Source organism: Pygocentrus nattereri, chromosome 21 (genome assembly GCF_015220715.1).
Source record: "Pygocentrus nattereri isolate fPygNat1 chromosome 21, fPygNat1.pri, whole genome shotgun sequence".
NCBI classification, from domain to species: Eukaryota; Metazoa; Chordata; class Actinopteri; order Characiformes; family Serrasalmidae; genus Pygocentrus; species Pygocentrus nattereri.
In genome coordinates this window covers 11,707,892-11,720,317 of record NC_051231.1, presented here as the reverse complement: position 1 = coordinate 11,720,317, position 12,426 = coordinate 11,707,892, and the positions used below count along the sequence as shown (strand labels likewise).

The following is a 12,426-nucleotide window of genomic DNA, read 5'->3' as shown; positions in this document are numbered from 1 at the left end:
AAATCATTCAGAGTGGAGAAACATATGGTGTCAGCATTGTTCACAATTATAGTACTAGGAACCAGACATCCAAAGCAGTTAATGACTCAAGTATAATGACATCTAGTATCCTAGATGGCTGCTAAAGTGTTGTTAGGCTGCTGTTGTTACCCTGAGTGGTTACTAATGTGTTGCTAGGCTCTTGCTTTGTTATTCCAGGTGGTTGCTAAGGAGTTGCTAGGCCATTGCGATGGTTTCTCAGGTGGTTGCTAAGATGTTGCTAGGCTATGGCATCCTCAGCAGCTGCTACAGTGTTGGTAGGCTGTTGATGTTACCCTAGGTGGTTGCTGGGCTGATGTTCTCTTTTTTCAACATGTGGTTCTTTATGTATCATTTTTTTTGTCTTCTTGCTGTGTTTCCTTGTTCACGCAACAGCGCTTATACTGCAGTTGCACGACCAGATAACATGTATAAATTATGTACGAGTACTGGCACAGAAAAATTATGTTTTAAACACATGACATGAAATTAATACTGCTAAGTTGTTACTAGGCCATTGCTATGACATACCAAGTAGTTGCTAAGGTGGTGCTAGGCCTATTACTATGGTCACCAACACAGGTCAAAATTTGGCTTGGCATATACTTTACCTCAACATTTGTATTTATATTTAGGCAGAAAGAATAAATAAAGTGGAAGTTCAGGGCTTATACAGACTCCAGGAATGCTGCATAAAGATGCTGTACAGCTTGGCACACTCAGTACCCCAGCAAGAAGCGTGGGTATTCAGGTACAGTATGGTTCACTTGTCAGTGGAAATGACAACATGCGCGATCACTGAGTTGTAGCTGCACTGTACTGCACATAACATCTGTACTGTTTTTTGCTGAATTTAATATACTGGGGAAAAATAAAACTTTTGCACACAGATGTATATGATATGTGTTAATAAATGATTTTATATATGAAAATAATGGCCACAATAAATGCATGTCATGTCACTGACCCATTTACTGATAAAATTTTTAAAACAAAAAGAATCCATGTAGAAAGTGTCATATCCTGATCCGTTCTGGCATAAATTTCATAAGGGGAATTTCACAGGTTTTTTACAAAATTCCTGCAAAATTCAGTGGTTGTAAACAATGCTATTCAGAGTGGTTTGATGTGAAATGGTTTATTGCGAAGAAACTTGCTTTCTTTGCAGTGGTAGTGATAGGAACCAGGGGGCACAAGATCTATGGTAGAAATATAGCCAATTTATTAACATATATTCAGAACCACCCATGAACCTACACATTTTATATGTAATGTTGATGATGGTTAAACAGTGATAAATCTGAAAAAAAAGCTTCACAACGCCCTGTATGAACCACTCCACCATGAATAGACTTTTTAAGAAAAATGCATTTTAGGCCAAAACCTTCTCAAAACTATTGTAAAACAGAGCCTCAGACATAAGCAAAGTAATTCATTACCATTTCACGTAATAGCTTTCTGTGAGGGAGCATTTAGAAGCGTTAATCCCTTCAGATGTCTTACTTCTGAATGGGTTGGTTTATATCTCAATTTTGAAAAAAAAAGTGGAATTCCCCTATAGAGTTTTCAGTGTGTCATAAGGCAGTGGGAAAAGAAAACAAAAGCCTTAATAAACATTTGGTCATAAGACTTTTGGAGCCATGACCATACTGACCTCTTATTTCTCATCCTGAAAAACTACAGTACATTCAAATGGAAGGCCACAGTGACAATTACTGCATGGTTAGTCTCAGTAATCCTGCCCCCCTTAGGCTAGATGAGAGTGGGTTGGACTGTGATGTGGTGAAAGAGATGGCAATTAGATTTCCATCATGAAGGGAAGTGGCTGTGAATTTCCTCTGTCTCTCCGTTCCTTCTGGGGGTACCGCAGTGGCAAAGCAGCCAAATCCCACAGGCGTGCCATCACAGTCGTGTAGACAGACGGTCAACTGTCTCTTCCAGAAGATATAGAGCTGCTGTCTTCTTATAATAATGCTGCAGCCAGCTCGGCTCATTCATCTTCAGATGGGTTATCTCAGTGAAAGACTTCCTCCCATACTCCACAGAAACGTTTTGCTATGGAGTGCGATATACAGCTTCATCATGAGCGGCCTCGCTGAGACAGCAAGGCTGGTCCAGGTTTCCATGGCAACTGTTTTTGACGTTTTGCACTACTCGCTGCAGCCGTCCACTCTGGAATATGTCCAATAGTCCAGCAGTAGTGATTGAGCAACAGCTAAATATGTAATGTTTCATGTAATAGGATGGCCTTTGTATGATTTATATTGTCTGTCAGTTGTATTTTATATATATATATATATATATATATATATATATATATATATATATATATATATATATATATATATATAGATAGATAGATAGATAGATAGATAGTGTGAGAGAGAGAGAGAGAGAGAGAGAATCGCTAAACCCAGATTAATCACAGTATGCATATCTAAACCTGGATTAATCACAGTTTGAGTATCTAAACCTAGAATAATAGCAATCTAGGTACCTAAACATGGATTAATCTCAGCCTGAGTATCTAAACTTGGATTAATCACATTATGCATATCTAAACCTGGATTAATCACACCTTGAGTTTCTAAACCTGGATTAATCACATCTTGAGTTTCTAAACCTGGATTAATCACATCTTGAATATATAAATTTGGATCAACCGTAGCCTAAGTATCTAAACCTGGATTAATCACAGCCTTAGTATCTAAACCTGGGTTAATCACAGTCTGAGTATCTCACCCTGGATTAATCACAATCTGTGTATCTAAATCTGGATTAATCACAGTTTGACTATTTAAATCTGGATTAATCACAGTTCGACTATTTAAATCTGGATTAATCACAGTCTGAGTACCTAAATCTGGATTAATCACAGCCTAAGTATCTAAACCTGGACCACAAAAAGCATGTAAATGTATCTTTATCTATTCTTTTTCATTTCTGTTGTTTTTTTGAGACATGGTTAATCAGTTGTTTTTTCCCCTCACTCAAGCACATTAGACAACATGGTACAGTAAACATCTGTAAATGTACCAAACCCTCAAGTGTAGAAATGCCTTTAATCTTATGAGGTGAATATTGCAGTTTGTTGTGTCTCACTTAAATTCATCATGGATGCATTAAAAAAAAGAAAATAGCAGATCTAATTTAGTTGTTTGCTTTTACAAATCAGCATACAGAGACAAGAGGCTCCATTCATCAGATGCTCACTGCTTCTAATTAACCTTCATTCACAAGGGAAAGGTCTGTGAATTAATTAATTTATTTCTAACATTATTGCTATAGTGTAGAGGTCTGGACTCCTGCAGGTCCCACAGGAATCTGCAGGAGTCCAGACCTCTACACTATAGCAATAATAACCTCCCACAGTGTATCTTGTGGCATGGACTAATTTTCAATGTTGGGTGCGGGAGTGGGTGGGAAACCAGCCCACTGCAGGTGGGAGAGCGCCAAAGGACGCATGAAGAGAAATCCTGCTAATTAATGAATCGCCTAAATAACGTAGAACAGTCACTAAATTGTTTACATAAAATGATGACAGTGAAACAAATAAAATGAATAAAGTAATTCCAAAGAGTTGTGAAGCAACCGATCACATGAATAACACACAAATTCTAATTTACAGAGATGGAAAAGCCTAGAGTCTGATGGCCACAGCTGCCCAGCAAAACACCAAAAATAAGCGTTCTGTGATTTAATTCCTGCTTTGTGTTTACTGAAAATAAATGGTCTTTGGTGAAGTTACTCACAGTGAGCCTGAACACCATGACTGCTGTCTTATTACAGCAGAGGATAATGTATTTATGTCGATGTCAGTTCACCATGACGGAGTGGGCGGGCGGGAGCAGAACAAAAATGTTTCGGTTTCAGGCAGGAACGGGAGAAATGTTTCTGATTTTCCACGGGAGCGGGATAAGATCTTGCAGAAGCGGGCAGGAGCGTGACTGACAAAAACAGTCACATGCAGAACTCTACTGCAGTGGAGACAATTCATATAATGCAGATTAATTTATTGTGCTGCCCTTTTGGTTTTATTTACCCATACTGATTATTCAGTGCTTTTCCAGGTAGTTAGAGCTAAATACAGCACAATTTTAATTAAGCAAGCAAGCCAGAAAAGAATCAAGCCCCTAGTACTTTGCTGTGAAAAACTGAGGATGTTACAGCCTTCAAAGCTCTCAAACCCCAGAGGAGGCCTGGAGTTGCTTATCTTGCTTATGTAACACACTCTGACAATGAGAGAGGCTCTCCACATGACCAAGAGCATTTTTGGATGTCCTGCCCTCAGCAGCTCTAAGCTTTGACCTTCTCCAAATGATGTGGGCTATGAAAAGCTGACAGTTCCAGCAGGATCTGTATAGAGGTTGAAGAGGATTTAGAGTTAAGCATTCAGTAGATTTACATCCTCATTTTTAGTAATGTGGACAAAGGAAAGCAGATCCTAGATCTCTTGAAATATGCTTATATATGGCTATCAAATAGAAATTTGAGCTTTAAGGCTTGACACTTTAATTTTCACTCAGTAAACTCTAACCCTAAAAAAGGCTGGAATTTCCATGTGTTTTTTCCAGTGCTGCACAATATGAATGAGTTCACATATGAGTTGACCTTACAAAGGTGACAAAATGTGTAAATAGTGAATTCATACAGTGAAGAACATAGCAAGCATGCATACCTGTAGTCACTGTGCCATGAATGGATCAAATAAACTACCAAATTTGATAATGTACATGAGTAAAGCAGGGGTTTACAAATATAATTAAAAACTACAGAGAAAACAGGACTTCAAACAGCCAGGCAAGACCTGGTAGACCACTGAAGCTGTCCCAACATAAAGCTTTAGATAAATTGTTTTGGCAGTGTATCACTGGAGGTGCAGGCACAAATGCTTTATTGCATTATCCTAAACAACCAGAAGAAGATATAAACACAGTAGCACTCAAAACTCTGGTTGGCATTGAGGCAAACAGAACCACGCGATGACCAAACAAGCCCCTGGAAATATGTACACACAGGCTGATTATCCAGGTGAACAGGTGAGTAAAATTCTGGGGGAGTACGGTTGTGCCACCTAGAGGAGGTGTGGTTCATGAGGACCAGGCCTGAGAAACCAAAGACCAGGATGTGAAATTCAACAATTAAAGGTCTAAGATGTTTTTAGGCAGGTCCAGAGACGTCTTCGGGCAGGTCTGGGCATTGGAAGATAACACCCATGTCCACTAAAAACTGACCCCTTCTTCTGCTGGAATTTATGAAGGCTCTCATGTGTGAGCAGGGGAGCAGTCTACTGAAAGCAGAGTCCAGGGATGTCCAGAGGTTTGGCTGCCATCACAGTTCCTTGGATAACAGAGAAAGAGACATAAGTAAGGGAGAGATTGGTGATGAGCTGGTTATTCTAGTTTATCTCAAATTGTCCAATAAACTGTTGACTTTGTGTAGGCAGATGTCACCATTACTTGGCTGCAGCAATTCTTTAATGCACACAATGGCAGGATGTCCAGGAGGCAAAGTAATATAGGCCCACATTATAAGCTTACCAGAAAGCTGTTGTAGGACATAGAATTTGTCTTGTGATTAGGTACAGGGTCTGCAGGTTGGTGGTATGGTAAGGGCAGTCTATTCATGTCATCTGCCAGTGTTCTTGGAACTAAGAAATGGTGGAATGAAGGAGTGTAAAAATAGGACCTACATGGCTTGGCAAGGACTTCACCACATCTATCTGATTGCGAAGGTTAGTATAGATATAGGGTTTGCACAACTGCAGATTTTTTTGAAGTTGGCAGTTTTGTAATGAAAGTTAAGTCAACTTTAAAACTCTGTGATGAAGCCAAACTCCGCAGGTCAGTAAAGCATAGTGATGCAAACCAGTGATCCATAGATCGCACTGCTAGCCTTCAGATACAGACTCTTAAATCACCAGGCTCTTTATCTTGATTGTGTCCTAATTTAGGGGCTGCATCCTTTGAAGGACACAGTCTGTGAAGGCTGTGCAGATCCACGAAGGCTGAAATGAAATGAGATGGTCTGCTCTATGGCAGATTTCCTGTTCCTGCCCTTACCATTGCATCAAGAAAATTCGCTCTTGTCAAGTTCCTTTAAAGTTATTTAAAGACAGAGCCAGAAACTTGATTTTATTTTTTCATTTATTAGAGCTGGAGGTGCTTCTCTCTGTCAAAACCCATTGGCTTTTTTTTCATTGTTTTGTTAGCTACTCAGTTTAAACCCAATACATACATTTAAAGTGTATCCTCCACCGTTGCTTCTCTGCTGAAGTGGCCTTGTTCTCGAATCTTAGCCAGCACACAGTGAACCTCAGGATATGTTGGCTGGTGAAGGAACCATCCATTGGACCCTTCGTTGCCATGGAAAAGGACACATCTCTTAGCCACACATGAAGCACCCCTCGAAATGGGATAGCCTGCTCAGGCCGCTGTGATGCAATCAACCTTCAAATGCAGCCTCCAAAGAACAAAGCCCCTGAATTGGGACGCAGCTCCTGTCTTCTCTGAGGCATCCATATTGTTGTGTCGTAATCATGTGCCAAGCAACTAGTTGATATCAAGTGTAAGGTGTCATCACCAAGCAGTAAAGTATTGAGCAACACCTACTACAGACTGACCTGGATAAACAGATAGACAACCACCTTCTAGCCAGTGACACTCCCCAAGGCCTGAATTAATTGCAAGTAATGGTAAGCAACCTATTTGTTCATCCTCAGCTTCAAATGACCAGGACAGTCCCTGTGGATAGCCTTTAAGTAGCACAGTAAAGGGGGCAACTATGGAGCTAAAACTGTTCATGAAGTTCTGGTAGAAATGGATAAAGAAACTTTGTTGCTCCCAAATGGCTGTGGTATTCCTCAGGTTTGCACAATAGACCATTGATATATGCAACAATAAACCAGTAGTGCATGTTACAGAGGATATAATTGACCAAGAACACAGAAGGGGCATTGCCCAGTCCTTATGGCAATACTTTATACTCATAGTATCTGTGTACACAACTAATATGTTGTTGTTGTTGTTGTTGTCGCTCCTTTATTTGTTGCTGTTGCAATTAAAGCTGTTGTTGAGGCACTGTATCTTCAAGTTGGGTTCCTGCTGCCAGCTGTGGTTGTTGTCTCTGGACTGTGTGTATGTTACTTTTTACCGTGATTTTCTGTAACCTATCACATGCTGCTGCTGATGTGACCACAAATGCTTGAAAGTTTATTTATATGGCATATTTCATAAGAAGCATAATAATGGGTAATTCATAAGAAGCATAATAATAGGTAATAAAAACACAAAAAGGAAATTAAAGAAAAAGAAATAATCAAAGTAGTGATGAGAACAATCCTTGGCATATGGGGAAGATATATAAACAGCATATTATGTTCCTTGTCTGTAGGTGGTGGGTTCCTCCATGCAGCTGATTGGAGAGCACCAAGCAGAAGATAGGCAGCTGATAGCTGAGGTTGTCTTGGCCAAGATGAACCAAGTGGCCACCCGCACACCCACTCGCTCTCCCCAGAGACCTCCAACTACTGTCCAGCAACCACAGGTAACACTACTTTCCAGTAGACTATGTAGCCTTCAGTCAGTACAGTTTATCATTTGCCCTGTGTTTTACATCTCAAGACAAATGCTTTGCTTTCAGAGTGGATCTGCATTCAGAATCACTTAAGCATGTTAATGGATTTCCGGTCTTGAGTGATTTCAGGTTATCTCCATTACTCTATGCACCAGGCGCCACCTGGTGTACAGTCAGAATGAAACTACATTTATCCTGAACTAAGTAAATTCCAAAGTAGGAGAGAGAAGCACAAGCTGACACGTTCTGGTTTTATAATAATCTTATATATCTTAATAGTTATCTTGGTTCTACGTATATAGATTTTGATAATGGTGATATATAGCACCCAAAAGGATTCTTGTGTTGATACCATGTCAAGCTTGTAACAATAGAAGAACCCTTTTGTGTGATATATTTTCAAAAAGGTTCAACGCACCCTACACTATACCAATAAGGGTCCTTGGGCAAGACGCCTAACACCACCTTGGCCTACCTGTGTAAAATGTTAAAATTGTAAGTTGCTCTGGATAAGAGCGTCAGCAAAATGCCATAAATGTAAATGTAAATTCAGCAAAAAGTCTGGTTAGTTGGTAAACAAAATGAATTCAGTGTAATTCTGTTTTGTCTAAACCATACTAGCTTTCTAACCTACATACATAAAAATATACAATACTTCGGAAAGTTCTTAAGCTTGTGAGAAAATGAAACTTATAAATCTTTCGTTTGCTCAAACACTCATTATAGAATGAATAACAATAACATGAATGCAATAAGTAGTGATTTTATGTATGTTAATTTCCAAATCTCTCCTCAAGGAATCCCAGTGTAATCTGTAGTTATTATCCAATGCCTGGTTTAGCTACTCAATTTAGTTCAATTAAACCAGTTGGGCTGGTGATGCTGTGTGAGGCCATTGCAAGGAGTTCTGAGATATCCAGAACCAAACTTGTGTTCTCTCAATATAAACTCTGTTTTTGATATTATTGATCATTTTTTTGCATTAACATTTATTGATAGATAATCTATGGTCCAGAGGGTCCATAAAGTAGTTGTAATTTTCTGGATTGTTATCTGGAGACAACAAGTTGATTATCTTGTTATCTTGAGATCATAAAAGTTGTTATCTTGACATAATGAGTGAATCATCTTATGATCTTAAGATAACAAATTTGTTGTCTTGAGATAAAAAGTTAATTATCTTGTTATCTTGAGATAACAAAAGTTGTTATCTTGAAGTAACAAGTTAGATATCTTATCTCAAGATACAAAATAATGCAGTTAATAATAATAATAAGTTCTTTATCTTGTTATCACAAGATAACAAAAGTTATCCTGAGATAATGAGTGAATTATCTTATTATCTTAAGATAAGTTGTTGTCTTGAGATAAAAAGTTAATTATCTTTTTATCTCAAGATAACAAAGTTGATACTTGAGATAACAAATGAATTAACACAGTATATCGTGTATTCTGTGTGTATCTGTGTGTGTGTTTGTGTCTCCCCAGAGCTTGACTTTAAAGGAAGGCCTGGCGGACCCCAACAGGGCTCCATCACAGCGCGCCCCTCCTCAAGGTTGTTTACAGTACATTCTCGACTGTAATGGAGTTGCTGTAGGAGCAAAACAGGTCCAGGCAAAATGATTTCATCCACAGAAAGGCCAGACACAGGTTTCAGCTGCAGTGAGAAAAAAAAACCTTCTGATTTTAGTCATTGAGTAGTGATTGGGTCGGTTGGCCTTGACTGTGTCCCTATGCAGTGTTCAAGTCTACTGTCCATGTTTTTTATTTGCTTTTCATGGCTTGCTTAGTTGTCTTGTAACCTGTGCTTATTTTAAGGCTACCGTCGCCAGTTTACTCATAAACAAACCGCTAATTGTGCCTATGCAAGGTTCAGTGCTGCTCTGTCCCGTGTGGCTGAATGTAATCTGAAGGATTGTGGTACTCGTTTGGTACTCTTTAGTCTGTTTTGATATATTGGCATTGTCTAGCGACTTACAGTTGAGTAGTTTGTTACTTTTGTATGTGCGAATACTTTTACCTACATGTACAGTGGTGTGTTAAAGTCAGAGACCACCTTTCATTTATTTAATTTCCAGTCAAAAGTATCAGTTATTAATTTTTCAGGAGATGTTTCTGAGGAGATTAGATAAAAGACAGTCCACTTGTATGAGGGACAAGGAACTCAAATGAAAATAAGTGAAGTTCCCAAAAAAGTTCTCCAGAAAATGATCAAATTAAAGACAACATAGAAAACAGTACTAATTACAGTGAAAAAACAGGAGTTTCCTATTAACCACCTGAAAGACCTCCTAACAACCACCTGGAAGACCTTATAGACATCAAAACTGTACCCGTCAGATAGACAGCACTTAAAGCTTTCATCTATGAGAGAGAGGAGAAAATCAAGCTGCTTCAGATCTGAAAACATCCACAGGTGTTTCTGTCCATCCTTTCACTGTGAGAAGACGACTCAGCACTATGGGTCTGAAGGGATGTGTAGCTGTCAAGAAGCCTCACTGAGAAAATGAGACACATACATCAAACAAAGAAGCTGAACAGTGGACTGACCACTGAGTCCAGGTGTACTTCAGAAAATGATAAACCAGCTTGTAAGACTGAACTTTGGAGCTGTGTCTGTAGATTTCTTTGAGAATTCTTTGAAATTGAGTCTCCTGAGAAGAAGCGAAAATAAAGGTAGTACTGAAAACAGTAAGTACTGAAAAAACAACATATTTAGTTGTTTTAGTGTGAGACTTTTCTGAATTTTCTGTTAATTATGTGTTTTCTCCTTTTTTCTTGAAACTGACACATGAATAACTTATAACTGTATTTAATGGTTGTTTTGACTGGAAATGAATTAAACAAAAGGGTGATCTCTGATTTACACAATACCGTATAGGGCATTGTTTGTTAAGCAGGTGTATTATATGTAGCTTTTGCATGAGTGATGTGCAGATACTGGGAATTGTCCATTAATGTGTTTTCAAATAGAATGTACATGAAACACTTTAGTGTCATGTTTTAAAGTGCAGTCTGTACTTTTAATATTGAGATTTTTAAAGAATGTTGTTTTTTGGGAATCTGGTTTAAAGAGTGAGAACAGGTGGTAGTATTGACTCTTGCAAGGCAGCGTTGAGGAGATTAGCACTTGTTTTTAAGGTGGCCTTAAAGATTTTTTTTATGACTGAAGGCTTTTGGGGTTTTGGTTTGTTTGTTTTTGCTCCAATAAGTAAAGAAAACATCCCAGTAGAGGCTCTATAAATACGTCTGTTCTCTTTTTGGTTATTAAACACCATCAGGTTCAAAAAATAAATCCAATTTGACCAAAGTATTTAAAGGAATAGTTTGGTGAAGAACCAAACACAGTTTTGTACATAGTTTTCTGCTTAGCACAGATGTCGTCCATCAGCCAAAGCATGCTTGGTGTCCAAATCTTGCTTCTTTAGAACTGGAGCTACAAAGCGAATGTAGCTAACACACTAGAAGTCAATAGTCACCCAATTTCTTTTCTGTAAATGCATCCCCAAAACTTCTCTCAACCTGCTTAATGTTCTGTAAATATGTCAATGTGGTAAACAAAACCTTGTAATGCTGCAGGCAACGACTCAAGACATGTTCTGACAAATTACAACTCCTCTGCACATTCACACACGTCACCCAGCCGGTTTCTGTTGCTTCTACACTGCAGAAAATAGTACCTTGTCAAGTGAGATCTTAAATGTAGTCAATATATCTAATATTTACCATGTTGCGATGGCTGTGCACTGATTAAGAGGTTATTCAGCTTTTTTTTTTTCCAAAAAATATTTACTTATTTTAGGTGATTTTATCAAGTAAACTTTTCTTTACTGGCAGATAATGTTGCTGGTTTCAAGTGTGTCAAAACAAACAAAATTACCTGCCAATATAGTGATATAAATGTACTAAATAAAATCACTCAAAACATGTAAAATATCTAGAAATATGTAAAATAGTCTAAAGTTAAGCTTTCAACAAGCTCAACAGGAGAAATGTTAGATTTATCGCTTTAATGCTTTAAGATTATTTCACTTGACAAGACACCAATTTTTGAAGTGTAAACCAAAGAAGGAAAAAATGCTGCCTGTTGCTGCCTGTTGTGTAAATTAGATTTTTTGCTGAACTACTATTCCTTTAAAGTGGATGATAATTACATTCCAGGCAATTAGTCAATAAAGAGTTTAGATTTGGATTTTATGCATGGTTGCTGTAGTTTGAATAGCCCTTGTGAATCTCCATTTATACTGTGGACATTTTTAAGCAATATCAAACTTTTTTGATGGATTTTTTGAGTACAAAACTTTGGAGTTTGGAATTTTCAATAACGAATTTCAATAATCGCTGTTAAGGACTGTCAGTAATGACTGTTTAAAATGTGCTGTTGTGAGTTCGATTCTCAGGCAGCCTAATATGTGAAGTGTTTCGGTGATACAGTTTATTTATATTGTTGATTTTTATTTTTTTTTAGTGACACCATTTCTTAACAGTTTTATGTGAAGACGTTTTGACTCAGTGGCATTAATTTGGCCTTGATGTTACATAATAATACAGACAGTAAAAAAAACATCCTTCACACTTCTGATAACACATGTGCATGTTTCAGATCAAGACTAAACACATCAAGACTAAAGACAAGAAAAGTCCATAACAAAGAGACCTTTCTTTGGTTTGGAAACTCTTTGGTTTATTCTGATTTATACTTTTTTGTGTACTTTTAATGCTATAAAAAGCTATAAACTGGTGTGAAACTGTGTATTAAAATTTGCAGGAGAGATGTGATTCTCCTGTATTTGTTTTTTTGTACGTTGCATGTTTAGAAGCGATAAATGTTAC

At 37.9% G+C, this 12,426-nt stretch overlaps 1 protein-coding gene across 1 annotated transcript in view; it reads left to right on the top strand.

Moving 5' to 3' along the window:
* The window catches only part of syn2b (synapsin IIb), a 128,817-nt gene that overhangs the window by 110,825 nt on the left and 5,566 nt on the right, over nucleotides 1-12,426 (top strand). The window contains exons 10-11 of the mRNA XM_017704771.2: nucleotides 7,411-7,563; nucleotides 9,082-9,148. Coding sequence (XP_017560260.1) covers nucleotides 7,411-7,563; nucleotides 9,082-9,148 — 220 coding nt within the window. The remainder of the gene's footprint in view (nucleotides 1-7,410; nucleotides 7,564-9,081; nucleotides 9,149-12,426) is intronic.